The 19,151-nt window shown below is 49.2% G+C and overlaps 2 protein-coding genes across 9 annotated transcripts in view; one reads left to right on the top strand and one right to left on the bottom strand.

Annotated features, from left to right (window-relative positions):
- Positions 1-75: 75 nt before the first annotated feature.
- LOC122366103 lies at positions 76-3,956 on the bottom strand. 5 transcript variants are annotated; one of them, XM_043337937.1, is made up of 5 exons: positions 3,860-3,956; positions 2,275-2,464; positions 1,906-2,084; positions 1,376-1,507; positions 76-900 (listed from the first exon to the last, which is right to left on the bottom strand). In XM_043337937.1, exons 2-5 carry the CDS (start codon positions 2,438-2,440, stop codon positions 889-891), a joined length of 489 nt encoding a protein of 162 aa, XP_043193872.1. In that variant the 5' UTR covers positions 2,441-2,464; positions 3,860-3,956; the 3' UTR covers positions 76-888. The 5 variants fall into 5 exon arrangements, with proteins under 5 accessions (XP_043193872.1, XP_043193873.1, XP_043193874.1 ...); XM_043337938.1 differs by having other exon boundaries at positions 3,897-3,956; XM_043337939.1 differs by having other exon boundaries at positions 3,911-3,952.
- A 281-nt stretch (positions 3,957-4,237) lies between these two features.
- The window catches only part of LOC122366101 (protein EFR3 homolog cmp44E-like), a 60,047-nt gene continuing 45,133 nt past the window's right edge, over positions 4,238-19,151 (top strand). Inside the window, exons 1-2 of one of the 4 annotated variants that reach the window (XM_043337932.1) lie at positions 4,238-4,338; positions 13,221-13,297. In XM_043337932.1, the coding sequence (XP_043193867.1) occupies positions 4,332-4,338; positions 13,221-13,297 (84 nt within the window). In that variant the 5' untranslated portion in view covers positions 4,238-4,331. Of the gene's footprint in view, positions 4,339-9,481; positions 9,700-13,220; positions 13,298-19,151 lie in introns of those variants that run through there. The other 3 variants (XM_043337933.1, XM_043337929.1, XM_043337930.1) reach the window with 3 other exon arrangements.

Here is a 19,151-nt window from a genome sequence, read left to right as displayed (position 1 = left end):
GGGGGGCAGCGTCACAGGGACTGGGTCAACGATGCACTCGTATGTCGCTGAACGGAGTGCTGTATGACAACGGCGTGATTAGAAGCAGCTTTATTTTACCTCCATTTTCGGCACCCGTAAAAAAGTATAAAAATTGCACACTTTAAACAGATAGCTGGTAAGTAAGTATATGAAGTAATGTCCCTTTTACAGGAGACCGCAACTGGCATCCTAAGCACGCACTATAGCATTACACTAAAATGTTTTCCCCACCTCTTCTGCGAAGTTGGCACATCCAGGTACGGAGCCCTAACGAGCATTTGCCACTAAGGTTAACAATGGAAAATAATTTAAAAAATAAAGAGTTGCGCACGAACGAGCTAACGCAATAACAACTTGGCACAACAGATCGTGTCCTTCACGGCCAACAATACAACGGAACCACTACGCGAATAAAAAGGCACAAATATTTGTACAAAAATATCGGTCAGCAACTGGACGGAGTCAACAGCCATTTCCGGGATGCTGACCGGCTATTCACTATAAAATCGATGTGAACAGCTGTCTATGCAAGTCATATGACACTGACGTTACCTACGTCATGGCTATGTAAGGTTTGGTCAATTGGACGGAGTTACTGGTCATTCTGGAAATACTGATCAATTCCACAGATATAAAACTTCCTGCAACCCATATGTAACAAACATTGCATCATACACATTCAAAAATAGCCTCTAACCGATCGCCGTAAAATGACACTCGAACAGAGCAGGGCGTTTTTCAAAGCCTCCGAATAGCCGTACGACGTTTCACCATGCCGTCAACAGAGTATCTTCCTTCAGCCAGCCTGCCTGCGACGGCTCCACTGGCCGGGCGGTGCACCGGCGCAGTCACAGCGGCACGCTCAGCTCAGACCACGGCCTGTGGGGCACGCACAACAGCCAACGGTGAGGGATTACAGGTCATGAAATGCTCGTGGAGTCGAGTCGGTGGCGGGGCGAGACAACGAGCAGCGTAATCACCCACAGATGGGAATGTTAACACTTTTGGACCAATGCTGCACCACCGATACCACACTACCCAAGTCTCTGGTTCTCTAGTACCGTCTCCTCCCTCCCTCCCTCTCTGTTTCCTTCGTAACTGCGGAAGCATCCAATCAGCTCTCCTTTCATCCGCCCGCTAACAGCGCTGTACAGTCCTCTCCTTCCCTCTCCCTTTCCGATACTAGCCACGGTATCACCTTTCTCTCCCTTCCATAAGGGTAGGAAAATAAGGGCAGTGTTGGTCTCCCTTTCCGTCACTTATCACTCGCTTCAATCTTCCCGAACCCTCTATCCTTTTCAAACTGACTACTCAGATCCCTTTCCTCATCCGCTCTGTTTCGTCCTTCACTGACCACGGTGCCGTTTAGTCCGAGCTGCCTCTCCAGCCGCTCCACCTTCAGCTCCGCCTCCCGTAGTGCCTCCAGCGCGGCCGTCAGCACCATCGCGTTGCGGTCCATCATGTTGTGCGCATCGTCTAGGTGACGCTGGAAGAGTCATACAACAGTTATATAAATGGAAACATTCATGCAGACAAGAGAGCAAGACATCTCCGAATTGTGAGGAAATCGGCAGTAGTGACGGCTGTTGCAAGAGAATAAGTCAATGAGTCCATAATCGTCAATAAGTCGAGAATAAGTCAATAATCGATTATTGGTAGGTGAAATGTGCATTGGCATATCTTATTGGAGGCTAGTTTTGACATGAAAGCTAGCAAAGCCAGTTCATATTTTTCTTAACCCCAATAACTGCCTGAATTTAGACAAAGTGATGACCACAAAATAAGTCACAATAGCCAATAAATAATATATCCTTGAATTACAGTTATTAGTTACCATCTCTACATGCAAACATGTAGCTTTAGAAAAGAGAAAAATGATCATACCTGAATATCAGAAGACAGTTTTTTCCACATTTTGACTGATCCATTGAGGCCACGTAGGTCAGTGATGCACTGCTCCTCCTTCAGTTTCAAATCAACTGTTGCCTTCTTCAGACTGCTTCTAAGCTCCTTCACTTCTAAATACTTCTCTTTATGAAGAATATTCTTTTTGGCAGCAAGATCTGGAGAAATGTGAAGGGGTCCAATGTTCATTTATCAGCATTATTGATTCACACTGGAGGCATTTACCTCAGCACAAGAAGAGCATGGTGATACCAATACACAAACACAAAGGTCATTTTATTTGGAACACTTCACATCTACTTCAACCTAGCATTTCATGCAGTCTTATGTACATGCTTTTTCACTTACCTTTGTATTCACTAAGTAAATACTCAATGGCTTCATTGCACATGCCATAATTTTCTGCAGATTTCCTGGGAGTAATGATCTTTAAAAGGTGATTAAGTACCAAAAAGCTCAAACAAATGACAGCCACATAATTTACATTTCTTCTGAGGGTAGTCTTCAGACTCATATTCCAGCTCCCTTAGACACAATACTGTAAAAAAACATAAGAAAACCTTTATCACACCACTTTTATGATAAGTCTTTATCACACCACTTTTATGATAAGTCATCACTGAAAAATATGAAGTCTGTTAGCAGACACATCCTGATTTATTGGCATCACTCAAGTATTTTGCACAAAACTAGTAGATGGCACAGCCTGGAGCATAATGTTTTCATGGAAACTGCACCAATACCAGTAGTGCTCATTGTAGTGTTGTGTGCTGAAAAAGAGCCATCGAATGCAGTGGTACAGACATTTCCTACCAACTCAGCCAACTGTTTCATGTTATTTTTGCTGCGATGCTTCACAGTCTGAGCCTTTTTGGAAGAACTTCATCAGCATGCTGCCATTTCAGCAATATAAGGGATATTCAAGCATGTTTATCAGTTGTCACCATAAAAAACAACCAATTAGCCTTACACATGGATCCATTCCATTGGTGCATGGATCCATACATCATCATTCAGCAGCCAGGATTAAGGTGGTCGTTCGGGAGAGGCGGGAAAGGTGCCCTCAGGGCCATAGTCTGTTCCATATCAAGCTTGCAGTCAGAGTTTCTTCGGCAGATTGCTCCTCCGCTCAAGAATTTATGTCTTAAAGGGACCCTCCCACCTTAACATTAGTTTTGAGTTGAGATAGCCAAGTTTGCGGCCAGGCTCAGAAACCACCATTTATCCTGGTCGCAACCCCCGCAGCTTTATGGTGTTCAAGAAATTTCTTCCCTTTACTTGCAGGGTGGGACCAGCATGGTCCCTATCTCTTAACCATTACGGGAATCTGATGACGTCATCAGACTTTTGAACGTCCGTTAAATGTTTGACTAAAACGTTTTGTAGCACGCGGTGGTATATGCTGCTTTGCGCGCAACAAATGCCGCACTTTCAAATAAAGTCGCTAGTAACAGCGGAGATCCCAAAAAGTAAACAAAAGTAAAAGTCTAATATCTTGAAAACCGGTGAATATTTTTCGATGAAATTTGGTAGATATTCGTTTTTGCTCTTTCTGAACCGAGCGACATCACTTTCATGCCAATTCATTAACTTTTTTGAAGGTGGGAGGGTCCCTTTAAAATGTAAGAGCTGTATATACAGAAATCACGCACTGCTTTCAGCAGGGCACTTCAGCTGCAAGTTTGAAACGGAACTGAGTATAGCAGCAGCTGTGCGTCATTGAATTATCTAAAAATAAATGATAGAAATTAAGCGGCCACCCAGAATCGATAGCAGAGCACGACAGTAGCCAGCCGCCAGGTAGGTAAGTACAACAAAAAACTTTAATAAATAAAGGAGCTTATCATGACCAAAGAGGTAACTATAATTAATCAAAATTAAATGTCCAGATCACGATATGGCTTCCTGCCAAAACCACAGTGTATGCCAGAACCTTATTTTAAAAAATATGGTTTATAGCTTTTTATCACCGGTCACCACACACACAAGCCCTCGAGGAAGGAATGAAATGGGTTTGTTGACCCCAAAATATAAGGGAACTATCTACCTTTTGCTCAAAAACTGCTATTTGTCCTGCAAGTTTTCAAAATGCATTTAGTCATTGGTGCAAGAAGACAGATTATGGCCTCAAAGTGCAATTATCCTGCTAGCGAACATAAAGTCAAGAATGAATATTTTTACAACTATGCCGCATTTGATGCGTTCAATAGCACGCTCTCTCGCTTTTTCTGCTTACTGACATCACGCAAGGCATGCGCAAAGCAACTGAATGTTTACGTCAACATCAGTCGACTTTGCCTGTTGAATACTTTTATCGGGAATTACAGCTTGGAACCGAAATAGACATTAGGGCGTGCTGATTAGAGATTCTGGGATTTTGAAGGTTGAATGCTACTTGCTGATCCATGATGAGTGAGTATTGTCTTGTTTATTGTTTACTTAGCTTTTATGGATAAGGAATTCCACATAGGATTTATATTCCACTAATTAGGTTGGGGGCTAGTGGGGCATAGGTAGGTATAGCATAGGTGGTGTCTTGTTTGTATCATGTCTTGGCAAGTCAAAGTCTTTTTTCATTGAACCTCAAGTGTTGGTATAGGTGTACATATATGTGCAATGTGTGTATCTTAAGTTATGATGATACTTGGGCCCAATCTTACCAAATGCCATGAATGCGCATTCACAACATTTGGTAACATTCGTAACTATTCAGCATTCATTTATTCATTCGTTCAGACAACATTCATGATATGACATTCATTCATATTCAGACAATTCATGCTATCAAAATCATTGGGCAAGGTTAGCTTGATGCAAATAAAGAGGATATTCTTATGTTAGTGCCGTTAACTCAGGCCAGTGCTGTCAAATCCTATCTATGCCACTGGTAAGATTTGGCCCTAGACCCTGATTATGCTTTTTTCATTAATTTTTGAAATCTGGAATATGGATAATTTGACTTGAGCACCATCCAGTGCTTGTTTCTCATCCATGCTGCCGCTGCTCCGCCTGCCGTGGAAACTGACGGTGCTTCTCAGTCTCTTTGGTACCTATACAGTACAGCTCACATTTTTTGCTCAGTGGCTGAGAAGCCTCAGCAGATTTGTTAAATATCCATGCTCAATTCTTGCTTTCATTTGAAGAATAATTTGAGTTATTGTATTTTTCACTGATAATCTCATCAGTTTTTTATGCTCCTTTTGGCATACACACTGTACAGGTGATACTGGTGGTGACAGGCAGAGGTGACTCTTTGGGCTTGGAGGACCTTTTGCCAGTGCTCAGTTAGCTCTTCATTGACATGGGAAGATGTAATACATGCAAGGCCCTTTACGCAATAAGGGCATATGCCTGGCCAAATTCAAGCAGTTTTTTTGTTTTTTATATAGATTTAACTCGAATGTTGGAATTGACGGATTGACAGCCGAAGCCCACGGTAAGCAGAGCTTGTTGCGTAGACCCCTACCCCTACTGTGCGCAATTCCGGGTAAGTGGAGAATTTAGATGCCAAAGTTTAACGTGCCCTTCAAAGCCGGACACGACCTGTCCCACTCAACTGGCTTCAACTGACTGCAGCTACTCCCACCAACCGCAGACTATCCCCGTCAAGAGTCTCAAATTTCGAGCGCCGGAGCGTCTCGAACCCGGGCTCTCACTACCGGGAGTCCAGCGCTCTACCAACTGAGCTACGGGACAGGTTTTGAAAGTCTAGTGCCGATGGCCAACCTATGTGAATGGGCTCTGCAAATACTTTGCTTTTACATGCAATATTTAAGTAATTTAAACCCGAAATGAGACACTTCCAGTGAGGGCTGCTCTAGTTTTAACCCTAAACACATTGTTTGTTTTTCAGATTCATACTTAGATTCATTATATGGTTGAATTCACTGAATTTAAATTCCTTGATCCATCAGATGCAATTTATATCCTGTTTTAGGGCTTGTTTCCCCTCAACCTTTGTAATCAACTGGGCCGAAAGCAGTACACGGTTGCAGTGGCCGAGCGAGGCGACCTCTCACAGACCCTGCCTGAAGTAGTAGTTCAGGCTCCGCCGCCAGTCGTCGATAATCGGCCGTGTCGTTTCCCTGGGACGTGTAATTTTCGTTTTCGGCCATGCTCACCATATCTTTCAGGTTCCAAAGAAGGATTACTATGATGTAGGTAGGTATGGATATTGATCAGCATCTAAAAATGAATGATTGCATATTCTGTGCTTCAACAAAGCCCTGCGTTATACGCCATGTTATGCAGTTATACGATTTGTACGATTCGTCTTGGATCGCTGCAGTCCGTCGGTTGAGTCATACTGCCTGAGTAACAAGAATTCCTGGAAGCCCATGTCGTGCTGATGCTAAAAACCACTGTCATTTCTTTTCGTCCGTTCGCCTGTTGTTCGTTCTTCCGGTTATTTGTCTCTCCACGTCTCCTGACCGGCCTGTCTACTCTGCATCGAGTCATCGAGGGGGTGCCACCCGGTGGTTCTATCGTACCCTGGCGTGTGTAGGAGGCAGCTGAGGTGGCTGGTCAGACGGCTCTCCGGTCATGGTAGGGTTGTCGTGCCACTACACCGGCCTCTGATCGCGTGTCGGCTTTCAGAGAACGATTTGCTCGTCGCTGCGATCGTTCGAGTGGTTTTCAGACAAGGCAGAGCCGAGTGAACCAACTTCGGATGGGTCGTTTGGGAAGAGGGATTTGGAGCCGAGCAATGGGGCTGTCAGCTGGGAAACTGATAGGTAGTTGTCAAAAAGGAGCCAATATGTGTCGTCAGTTCTCATGTCTATCCTAACATCAGGCAATTGTGAATGCTGCTGACTGTTTTGCAGTCTCACTCCTGAATTCTGGAATGTTTTGCTCTTTGGAATTCGTAAAATAGATTGCAGGTGATGCATAATGCACCAGTCGGCGGTGCGTGACACGTGAGATAGGTTTGAGTGTTCAGTGTGAGGCAAGTGGCGTCAGTTACGGGGTCGCTAATGCTTTCGCGGAAAAGTTGTAGGTATCTCCTGATGGCTGTTTCGCGTCTCACTCGTGAATTCTGGGATCTTTTGATCCTGATGAAATACTCGCTTAGGAATAGAGGCAAGGTGCTTTGCGCTTTCAAATATCAATGTCCTATTTTTTTGCGCCATTCTTAATTTCAATGCATGCGCCATCCGTCTTGACTGCATATGTATCAGACATGCTAGTGGAACTCCAAAGCACAGCACCTGTAACTGCACAAAGCTCAAAGATCAAACAATGCCGGATTGCCTGTATTCTGGACGGTGCATTCCTCCCCTCATTGTGTCCAGTCTCTGCGATCGGCCGGCTCCTCGCTCGGCTGCCTGTGTCGTGTCTTATCGCCGTCTCGGTGGCACGGTTCACAGCCGAGAGGTCCGGCGGACGCCCTCCGCGCCCTCGGCCAAACTGGAAAACCCGCCCGGATCGTACTGGAAAGGCCGGTCCATTGTCTCCGGTCCTTCGTTAGCGCTGTGCTGATTCGGCTGTGATGTGGACGGAGTCGCGGCGTCTATTCCCGATCGGTGCACAGGCTGGTGACCTCTGATGTTTTCGTCGAAGTCGGTAGTGCGATGCAGACTGATACTCCGAATCTGTGGCATCACGCGCCTCGCAGCAGCCGGCGCGTGCTCGACATACAGGGATCTCCGAGTTCCCTACTAGCCGGAACCTGTTGCGCCGGTACGTCGCTCTCGGTTACGAAACTGCGCGCCGGCGCTGGGCGGCGACTGTTGGCCGTAACTGACCTAGCTTCACACTTTGTGAGAGTGGCCCAGGACGCTGACAGAGCGTGGGTGTTTGCCCGCCACCGAGACGATATTGACCGGCCGAAGGCGGCGAACAGGAAAGCTCTCTAACCGAATTACATTAACTTTGACGTGGGGAAGGTAATTTCGATAATGTGAGTCCGGCGAAACACCCACCCACGGGGGCGAATGCGGCTATCCGAGTGGAAGTTTGCCTGCCTCAGCAATGGAAGGTGGGCCTCTTACCTTTCCTGAGCGGCTTTGGTCGAACCCCCAGGGTACGGGGCTTTGGAACTCAGAAGCACGGTTTTTGTTTCTTTCGCCGTGTTGGGAGTAGAGGTGGCAAAAGTTGGAAATGTTTGGAACCAGACCCGACTGGACATGTTTAGAACCAGTCAGACCCGGTCTAAGTTAGAATCGGAACGGAACCAGTTGGACCCGTTCCCCAAAAGTCAATAAATTCAAACTTTTTGTAATCATTAGTTGCATCAATTAACACATCGTTTTTCCAACTGGGTATACCTGCCTACTTAGAGCTACAGTGCGCAAAAAAAAAACATACCATGACCAAATGTTTTCCTTCTATTTACTTCATATTTTTAGGAGGTATGTGAGAAGTGTGGTTTATGGCAGGACCCGGTTGGACCCTTCCGAAAATTTTCAGGAACCGGTCTGGATCCATATGAGTCCAGACCGGGTCTATGGGCCGGGCCCCCGGTTCCACATTTTGCCACCTCTAGTTGGGAGGCAGGCGGCCCGCCGGCCGACGACATCGTCACTGCTGATGTACATACAACGTGATCAACATTGACGTTTTGTGACGCCATTTGTCTTGATGACGTCATTGGAATAATTAAGGACCATTTTAGATACCTGCTCTAAGGGACTCGGCGGAAATCCTGCTTGATATGAGGATGCTGATTGGCCATATTGATACCACCTTATTTTTAGGTGGTTAAATGTGTTACGCGGAGCATTTAAAATCGAGACGCATCCTTGTTCCCGCCATGGTATCGTACTATTCATGTCTCCCGTCATTTTTTTTTTCTACGTGATGTCTTTTTGTGGTCTGGACTATGACTGAAGATAAATGAGTTTTTATTGTCTTGCGTAATGCGCATCCTCTGCGCACTTCAATTCCATCACGGTATGCGCTAGATAGTCTCATTTGTCCTACATTTGCGCGTCTGCTAGCTATGATTAGTCCAGTCCTTAGCTTACGACGATAGATTGTTATCACGCGACTAATGTGATGTGACTAACGCCAAAAATGAACCCTGCCAGTGCTGTTTTCCCTGTGTCGTTCTTCCTATGACGCCACAATCATCAGACCAATGCCGCCCACGCTTCCTAGACTGACGGTTTCGTGCGGTGCCGGTAAAGGTCCTCACGGTATGGCCGGTCGTGATGAGTTCGCTGTGTGCTCCTCCTCCTGAACCCCCTGCCACCAACAGGTCCGTCCCTGTCAAGCTCATGCACGTTTCAACTCACATCCCCCCCCCCCCCCCGTGCACAATGACGCCGGGTCGAGACTATGTGTCTAAATTCTCTCTTCCCTTCACGTTCAGCTCTTGTCTTTATTATCGCGACCTTTCGTTCCGTCCCCTTCCCACATCTTTTCTGTTTACCTCTCGCATCTTCACATTGCCGTGTTTTGATGCTCTCTCCCTGTCTCGCCGCCCGCTCTGACACCTACCCTGCTCTCTCACTCTCATTTCCCTTTCCCCTTTCCCTTTCTCCCTTCCCCTCTCCCGTGACACCCGGGCTGACCTGCCGGTCGTCCGCACACACCTGTTGCAGAGCCACTCTCTGCCACCACCCACCACCTCCACCCCCACCGTCGGCGGCGGCGGTGGCGCGCGCACGGTCGATGTCGCCTCGTCGCCGATCAATGCGGTGTGCCTCCGTCGGCGGCCGGGTGGCGGGTCGGCCAGTCGGCACGCTCGCGTCAACATGTTCGGCTGGTGCGGTCTGCCGGAGCTCTCTGAAGCGCTGGGCACCGCCGCCGACAAGTGCACCAGTCCATCCTGTGAGCGGTAGTGGTGCGGCGGCGGTGGCGGAGGCGGCAGCGGCGGCGGGGGAGGGCAAGGTTTGCCCTCCTTTTGACCCTCCACTGCCGCTGCCGTTGTCACGCAGTCACCCGCCAGTGTTTGGTGTTGTTGTTCCGTAGCTGCTCGATCTATGTCTGTTCGTGTGGCGAACTCCCGGTGTGTTCGGTGTAGCGTTGGGCAGTCGTTTTGCCCCTGCTGCTGCTTTTCTCCCTGGGTGGCCGGTGCCCCTCTTGCTCTGTCAGTTGTCAGCCGGGGACTCGACGCTAGTCACGGATTTTCCCCATTGTTGGCCGGCTGTCGACCGGGCTGTGACTGGCCGGTCGCTATTCGTGCCCTCATCGTGCTTCTACCCTATGGCCGTTGGTCGTTGTCTTACCCTTATTGTACGACCGCCTTGCTACACGCCAGTCGTTAGTCGTTTGTTGTTTGGTGTACCCTCTCTTCACGGTCGTTGTTCCTCGTTCTTTGGTTTGATGGACCCGCTCCGATTATCTCCATTTGTTGATTTGTCAGATCCGATGGCAGGCTCTTGGTTGTTTTAAATGAAGGCTAGCTGGATTTGAACTAAAATGCATGATTGGACTTTGGATCCCATTACTGATTTGATTTGGGGTTGATCTATTTATTCGCATTATGGTGCTTTTGTAAGACCCATTGTATTTCTATTCTTCATGGACCATGCATCGCATGTTTCTTGCCCTTTTGTCACCGTTAAAACATATGCTTGAGCATGGAAGGTAACGTTCTCAATTGCACGACCCTAGAGTTGTGGCTATATATTTTGATGATCGGTGTTTGAAACTAAGACGCAGAGGAGGCGCAGTCTGCAGCGGTCGCATCAGCGTATGACAATGATGCTGCAAGTCTGCTTACGATTTAACCTTATGTTGCTATACACCGGCCGATTCAGGGGGCCGCAGCTGTAGCCTGCATTCGGGAATGTGAGAGATGCTTTCATATAGACTCTCCTAACTTCCCTCCTTTTTCACTTTTGAAATGAAGCCTAACTTACATTTCGGCTGAAGCGCAAAGCGGGTGTCAGAAAAATGTAAAAGAATCAACTATTCTAAATTCGTTGAACTTATTGTGTGCTGCCTCTCGCTGGGCCTTTCTGGATTTATCATGTTCATTTGTCGTGATACGAGTGTAAAGCCCTGAGTCTGAGTGGATGGTCTTATCGAGTCTACTGGTACTATTGCTGTGTGGAGGCAGTGGAGGCCGCTTCGTGTCTCTCAGAAATATCATTTCGAAATATCATTTCTGCGCGCTCGCGTGTCCTCATTACCTTGGTTCCTAGAACGAGACATCTTTTATCACTATTCTTCTGACGGCGCAAATGCCTCGCAAACCTGTATTCTGTGTCGTGCGGGACTATCTTTTCAGGCTAGTTCATCAGGGTAGTTCATCAGCCGCGTCAATTCTAAAGCAGAGCCAGCCGCGAGGCCATGTCCGGCAGAGTGGCTATTACGTGCAGCAAGCATCTACTCTTACTTCTGCGGAATGGATGAGGGCCATTTGTCCACGGGGATGTGGGAGCGTCCGCCTGTTGCGGCCCGGGGACTTTTCCGGGGGATGGACGGCGGACAGCAGCGATGGGGCCAGAGGACACGCGTCCGTCAGCCTTCGTTAACCAGCGTCCAGTGTCATCCATTGTCCAATATGTTCCGGCCCTCCAATGAGAGCTTCCCAGAGTGGAGTGGCTCATCGCTCGCTGTTGCCAACTAGACGCTCTTTTTTTTGCAGCAGTGGTGTTGTCACCTACCGACCTTTTGCGCTAGTTCGAGATGCCTAGTATGTGCTCCGCCTAATTTTGCTCATTTCGGATGTTCTTACTTTCGTTCGAGTTTTAATTAGACTTATGGTGCTTAACGAAGTTGAATGTTATGTAACTGTAAAAGTCAAGTCTTGGACTACAATTATAAGGTATCAAAAGGTTGTTGCCTGTTATGCCCAAGCAGCTGTTGAGGCTTTTATTGGCCCGTCAATTGGTGTATCTCTTGTAACGTTCGCATACTCACTCGCTAATTGTAAACACTTAATGATAATTTAAATTTTCCTCGTTTTCCCACATAATGATTGCATATATTTTGACAGCAACACCATCAAATCACTAATGCAAATCACAGCCCCACAAGCCGGAGCTCACCAATTGCTCATCTCTCGGTTCATACCATGAAAACGGCGATATTTTTCCCGCTATGCGACACGCCTTCGGTTCGGTGTCACCGTGTCACCATGTTGCGGTGCTCCTTTAATTACTCGCATGTTTCCGCTTCGTGTGTCCTGCACAGACTCTCGTTCCCTCCCCGGTAACAAACAGGAGCCATCTCCGGGAGGACTGGTGGTGCGGCAATTAGGCATTCTTCGGCCCTGCCCCGGCCGAGGTGTCGATGCGCGCCGTGCTGCTCTGATACGGCAGAGCCGTGGGAGGCTCCCCACGTCTCACATCGGAACGCCGGGCTGGGGCTGCTAATGGTGACGCCTTAAATATTTGATCTGCTCGGCTGATTTTGATTAGGTATACTCGTAGGCTTTTCTCCATTTATTGTTTACGATCAAGGAAATTTATTACATTTTCTAAATCATTATACTTTGCTCGAGGCCGACTGTCGCGTGCTTTTGATCAGTGGTGTTAAGAGGTCTGTCCCAGTGATGCCTATAGCAATAAGAAATCATCATCTTTGGCATATATCGTTAAATGGTGCCGTGGCTGCTGAATACTTGATGTTATGCCAAGCGGCCATGTTTGATACATTTTCTTTCCGGCAACCAAGCTTTCCTATAACACAAGTTATGTATCACCGGATGTGCGAAAATGCATTACGAGGCCACCTCTGAGCTAATCGTTTCTCGGAACAGCTAATGGCAAAGATGCCTTGTCGCTTCCGCGACTAGAAGATCCTGCGATGTGGCCGGGCGTCCGGAACTGCGGTCTCTGTAACGGAAGACTGTAAAACTGGGACTGTTTTCTATATTATCGCACCGCGACCGCGAGTATACTGAAGTTTGTTGATGCATGGATATTGTTTCTGCGATGTAGTATACTGAGTGGTATATGAAATATAATATGCCCCCCCCCCCCCCGGCGTACAGTCAGCGAATACCTAGCTCGCACTCTTCTCTATGGAGTGACTAGCAGCTGCATGCGATGGCTGCTTGTAATATTTAGTATTGCGCTATTCCCTTAGTAGCACGGTGTTACAGATACTGCGCCGTTGACACTGACAACGTGGGTTGTCTTACAAATTGACGCATCAATGGCACGGTGCATCTAAAGCCTGAAACAGACTCTTTCCGCAGTCAGGAAACCGCTTGCGAGAGCCTATTCAAACACATGGAAGCTCGCTCGCACCAATCGCACGCACCTCCCGCATGCGATTGATGCGAGAAGAATTACAATGTATTTGAATAGGCTCTCGCAAGTGATTTCCTGAATGCGGAAAGAGTCTGTTTCAGCCTTAACGCTGACACGGACTCTGACGCGGTGTCTCTGCTGCAGGCTGCTGCGGCCTGTGCTCTGCTCTCCGACCGAGATGGAAGCGACTGGTGGACAACATCTACCCCGTCAACCCGCAGGTCAGTGAGACAAAGTGAGGCACTGAGACATACCCGCAGGTCACTGAGACAAAATGAGGCACTGAGACATACCCGCAGTTCAGTGAAACAGGGAGACATATCAGCAGGTCATTGGACATTACCTGCCGGGCACTGAGGCATTCTCTCATGCCTCATGGTAGCGAGACCTGGCCACAGGTCAGTGAGACATACAGTAAGACATTCTCTCGGCCTCAAGTCACTGAGACTTACCTGCAGAACACTGAGACATTCATATGAGAAAATGAGGCATACCGCCAGCTCAGTGGGACGTGCATGTGGGAATTACTGAACGTCAGTACTCTATAGAGACTGCATGTTAGACGTCGGACACACCAAGATGAATGCACACCGCACGCTTTGCTAATATGCTGTAGCTGAGCCAAGGGTGGGCACTGGGCAGGCGCCGCGCTACTGCGCCCCGAAACCCGATTTATCCGACTTTTTTCACTATATTTCATGCTCAATGCTCATATTTCAGTGTATGTCTTCACTTTTATGTGAAGTGTATGCGTATGTACGAATATGCGTACTGTTTATATATGTATTAGTTTATTTCTTCGGATTGGGTAGCCGTCTTTGGTCACCTGCTTGATCTGTGAATGTTTAATTTCTATGCCTGATGGAATGTGCCTATTCATATGCCACGAGTCTGTTTTCACCGACTAGTGACAGCGATGAGCGACATGGCTGGCCAAAACAGTCTGAGTCACGCCATCAGGAACACGCCACACCGCTACATTCGTCAGCCACCGTTAGCTTGTTGGTAAGGCCCGTGCCAACCGCCTCTTTTTTGGAAGGTCTTGTTCGGTTTCGGTCTTACCAAGTCGACAGCTGAGATTATACGAACAAATAGGTCCCAATTCGAGGAGCTTTTCCGATTATCGTTTGTTTGGATCTCATTGATGTATGCAACTTTCTTTTGAAGTGGTCACACCTAAACAAAAACAATAAGCGTATTTTGTATTGTAATTGCTTATCGCTATGGCAGTCAAACGGTACTCGTTGCCAAAACCTATTGTTTTGTGTTCTCTTTCCGTATACCGCATGGTCGCGCCGATGGATTGTTGCCTGGTTTCCAAGCTCACCGAACTCCGTCAGACTGTCAGAGCAGACTTAGCTAATTTCTCGAAAACGAAATTGCGCAGACGCCTAAGTAGTGGCCCAGCTGTACGAGTTACTCATTCTCCTGCTGGTGGCCTGTTTGCTAATGGCTGCCAGTTTTCTGAATTTGTAACACAGCAGTGTGAAGGGTTCAAAGAGGTATCATGGGGTCCGGCGACGACAAGAACTTGGTCAACTCAATTTCGGGAGCGATGGTGGCAGTGCCCACCCGGGAGAAGTTCATTAATTATGGAGAGTTTGTTAACTAACGTGGACCAAACTACTGCCCTGTGGACTGTGAGCGTTTTTCGCAATGTCTCCTTTTTGCGCATCCCACACTGGCGTAACTTTGTAGGCATGGATCGCAATATGAACTGGATTACTCTATACTCCGCTTGCTGAACAACGTAGAATTAAATTACGTGATGCGACGCATCGATCTCCAGTTTTATTCGTTTCCAGCTACGCGTGATAGAGGGCTCTCGTTGATTCGCGCTCGGCTGCCTCCACTACCATTTGCAGCTCGCCTTCAGCCTCCTGACTTGACTGAATGACGAAACTTGAGCGACTGGCGTGTGCTCGAATGATTAAACTCGGTCATCCCGAGTTTCGAGCAGCTCGGGTGGCGTGAATGGGGCGGGCTGAATCGGTGCGGAATGGGATTGCCGGCCGGCCGGCCGTCTGTGGTGGGCGGATTTCGGGGAGTTTACTGCAGCTATCCGCGCACGGTGTTCGGCGAAGGTCTAAGCTCTCTGCAGACGAGGGCCCCGGTACCCGGCTCTTGGCTTGGCACAGGGTGGACTTATGGGCGGCGACAGTAGGCTTTCCAAGTCGAAGTGTGTATAAATTAGATAAATAGATATCGTTTATGAACAATGAATATTTCGTATGCTTCCACAAAATCTGCAAATTTGAATAATAGCTTGAATATTTCTTCCCCATATTGATTCGCTTTTCTCTCGCGTAACCCTTGTTAGGCATTCACTGCTCTCGTGATCCCGTGACTGGTGTCTGATCCTAGATCTCGCTGGTCTCTAAGCCCAGCTACCTTCGATCTTTCGGTCCGGTAATTCCTATTGCCTTATTTGTGGACACACTGATCCGTGCCTAGCATGACAGCATCTCATTGACAGTCTGTTACTCTGCCGGGTCTCGCGTCCGATGCAAATTCACAATCTCTACGTGGAACGTATGCAGCTCTGTCGTCATCTCCTATTCACGTGCCCGTGTTTGTGTATCACCGTGCAAAGCTCACGGTCATCCCATCTGCAGGCGCCCTAGCCGGTCCCCGCGCCGCCCGGCACCTACTTTCATGTCATACTGACGTCACGATGATGTCATAATTACGTCACTGTAACGTCACGCCTGTACTGCGGCGAAGCTGGACAATTAGCATTGTCCGGGCTGGCTATTGTCCACCGCTCGGCCTGTATGTATGTCTGTAGGTATGTGTGCTAGGTGTGTTTGTGTAGGTATTTGTGGTCCTTTCGTTCTCCTTGCAATGCTTACCGTAGGGGACTCGCCATCTTACCCCACCGATAACTCTGACCGGTCTGCCTGTATCCTGGGACGGATCCGCATCGGAAAGAAGACACCTCCGCCTGCGGCAGGTTTCTGTGGAGGTCGCTAATTAGTAGAGTCCGGTCAGCGGAGAGTTTGCAGCTCCCTGTGCTGTCCCGTTGAGCTACCCGGACAAGGGCGTCCGGTGACCTCCTCTGCCTTCGTGTGACCCGTGGTGTTATCACGCAGGTCCGAGGATAAGGGGATACAGGCGTGGACGTAATGTTGTGTGGAGACTTGCACTCGGGGTGTGATTTAATGCGCATTTCAACGGCTTGTTCACGGGTGATGATTACTGGTTATGTTCGTTATTGTCGTAGGAACCTGTTTTGAGAAGTCTTACACTATTTAGAACATGTTTTATTAGTTTTATGTCTTCATTTACCTGTGATATGAACAAGTTATAATGGTGACCCGGTAGGCAAACCTGTTAACATAAATCCATGCTAGTGCGTGTTATTTAAGTGATGATAGAGCGAGTATTTTACGGCGCCCTTTTCCTCAATTAGTCTCGTCGTTAGCGCAAAGACTTTTGGAGATGACGTCACTCTGTCCCAAATAATCACATGCCGAAGGGTACGGGGTCATGGTCTGGTCTTAATCAGCTTGTGGGTATAAGTTATAACTATAGCCCGTGTTTAAAAATAAAGGCCCGAACGTGACGTCCGGGACCTCAATTTGCCAGCTATGAAATTAGAAGTCATTGTTTAATGTTAGATGATTGCGTTGTTAAAAGCTTATGGAATAATACCAGCCAGTTTATGTATGTAATCGTGGCTGCTACCACGAATTTGTCCAGAAGCAGAAATAAATGTCAACGATTTTCATGCGACGTTACTACGTCATTTAAAAGAAGATGATTTATATTTGCTTGCCGACGATAATGAGCATGAAACAGATGATCTTTCGCGGTTCTGGAAGTCACAATAAGCTTTTCATTTTTATGCACTGCAAGCCCGTTTCTAATGCCTTCCCAGTCTCGCGTGCTTCTCGTGTCTTAAACGCATAAACGCACCAACATCTAATGTTACCAAGCACATTACCAAGGTCCGATTTGTAAAGCTCTCATGTATTTCCATATAACACATTCGGTCGATCACAATAAAATACAGCTCGCTTAGTGTTCGTTGCACCGCCGTTCTTCGGCTTTCAGTCTGATTTGGTGTGGTCTATTCGTTCTCAGTCTGTCGAGAGCGTCGCTGACGCAGCTCATACGCTGCCCATTGGATGAATGCTGCGGGGCGCTCGCTCACGACTTAGTTCGCACATCACTTCTAGAGACAACAGCCTAGCTCGCATTATCCTCACCGCTAGTTAGGTGGATCACATTTGCAATGCCCTCGTGCATCGGTACCTATAGCGCTCACCGTGCGCGATGTGTCTTTTCTATGAGACATGCACGCGTCTAAATACTCCCTCCTCTCTCGGACCTTTCCTAGCTTCCCCGACTGCCGCTCTCTACTTGAGCAGCGGGTCGGCCACGTAGGCGGTAAAGATGGGCACTCCGAGCTCCGTGTGCACCAGCGAGCAGACGAACGGACGGTCGAACCGCGCCTGGAACGGCTGCGGCTTAGCACTCAGCGGCACGACGGCCACGCCGGCCGCTCCGGCCGCCTGCGTGCCGTCTCGATCCGTCTTGATAACCGCCTTGTGCTCCAGCTTCGCCACCTTGAGCTGATCGTCGGCGCCCATGCCTCCAGCGAACATGGTGCCCATGCCCATCTCGGAGACGAGGTCGATGTAGGAGCGTTTCTTGGAGGCGATATCGAAGCTGGGCATGGTGACGCGTGTATAGGTGAGCTGCTTCACGGCGGCCAGACGCTCGTAATGCTGCTGGCTGAGCCTGCGACGCACGTCGCTGCCGTCCACCGTGGTGAAGACGAACATGCGCACCCCCGGCTGCTCGTACGGCAGCGACACGCCGATGACGCCGTCCGCGGTGCCGTCCAGGATCGGCAGGTCCTCTCGCAGCAGTAGGAGCTCGGTTTGCACATCCCTCTTTGCGCCGTGGAAAAGACCACGAGCCGTCACCATTCGAGAGCGCCAGTGGTCGGCGAACACCAGCGCGGAGACGAACACGAGCCGCGTGTCGGAGGGTAGCGGAGTGAACAGCTCCTCGATCCGTCCGCCGGTGGCGCGTGACACCTCGGCGTTGATCTGATCCGTGGTGGACGGCTGTTTGAAATCCACCGGGCGGCCGCTGTCTGCCACAAACTCCTGGATTCTCCGACACCTCTCGGGGTCCTGCGGCGGAGAGCGGGCCGGGGAGCGGGCAGGAGAGCGAACTGCCGGCGCCGGCTGGTCGCAGGTCGGCGGCTCGTCGCGCTGGTAGTACCCCAGGAGAGTGCCCGTCAGGGTCTGGTTCTCAGCACTGGCCGCCCACAGCAGCGCCACGGCCAGATCGTCGGGCTGGGTCGACTCGAGACCCACCTCAACCTCAGTGCGCACGGTCCTGTTTCCCAGTTGATATGCGAGTGAGAGGACCTGCAGGAGACAGAACGTGCACACGACCTCGTTCTCCAAGCCGGTGAATACCTGACCCATCACCTTCTCGTTGAGCCGATGCATGCCGGGGTTAGTGGTCAGCAGTCGTTTGGTGGCCTCCACAGTTGGAGGCCCCGTCGTCGTGACTGACATGGAGGCCGGCGCTGAGACGAGGTCGGCACTTCTCGCCGGTAGTCTGTTGTCGACTCGGAGAGGTTCCCTCACGGCGAGAGATCCCACCGCCAGCAGTGTGACACCGAGCCAGGACTGCATCACGGCGTCCCTGACAAACATCTCGCACAGGTTATATCTCACCGTCACAGGTATATCAGTCACCTCCGCACGGCGGTAGGACTCGCAGCTCAGCGACACAAAGTGAGGAGACTCTCGACACAGACAACACACCCGCCGCGCGGTCGGAGACGATCTGCGGCGACCGCCGGCGAGCCGCTGCCTATGCAGACGGGGCACGGGTGAGCAAACCTGCCTGCCAAGGGCGGCACCAGGTGCATCCCGACGGGGGAGCAGTGGTAGGGGTCTTTGCTGGGTCCGGGCTAGAGGGCACCGGTATAGTGGTGATAGAACGAACCGATGAGTCATCGCACCAGCCGTCCCGCAGTGAGCGCCTGGCGGCGCTCGTGCTAAACCTGCCTGATTGAATCAGTTCGCTGGAAAAATCCGGCGGAAT

The sequence above is a fragment of the Amphibalanus amphitrite genome, unplaced genomic scaffold, assembly GCF_019059575.1.
Source record: "Amphibalanus amphitrite isolate SeventyFive unplaced genomic scaffold, NRLGWU_Aamphi_draft 000784F_arrow, whole genome shotgun sequence".
Taxonomy (NCBI): Eukaryota; Metazoa; Arthropoda; class Thecostraca; order Balanomorpha; family Balanidae; genus Amphibalanus; species Amphibalanus amphitrite.
This window is presented reverse-complemented; position numbering and strand designations above follow the sequence as displayed.

What these genes read in the sequence shown, in the direction of transcription:
- LOC122366103 (XM_043337937.1), bottom strand. Translation starts at nt 2,440, where the DNA reads ATGAGTCTGAAGACTACCCTCAGAAGAAATGTAAATTATGTGGCTGTC. An exon ending in TTTACTTAGTGAATACAAAG is followed by an intron (nt 2,085 to 2,274) that starts GTAAGTGAAAAA and finishes ACATTTCTCCAG; the next exon opens with ATCTTGCTGCCAAAAAGAAT. An exon ending in AACTGTCTTCTGATATTCAG is followed by an intron (nt 1,508 to 1,905) that starts GTATGATCATTT and finishes TGACTCTTCCAG; the next exon opens with CGTCACCTAGACGATGCGCA.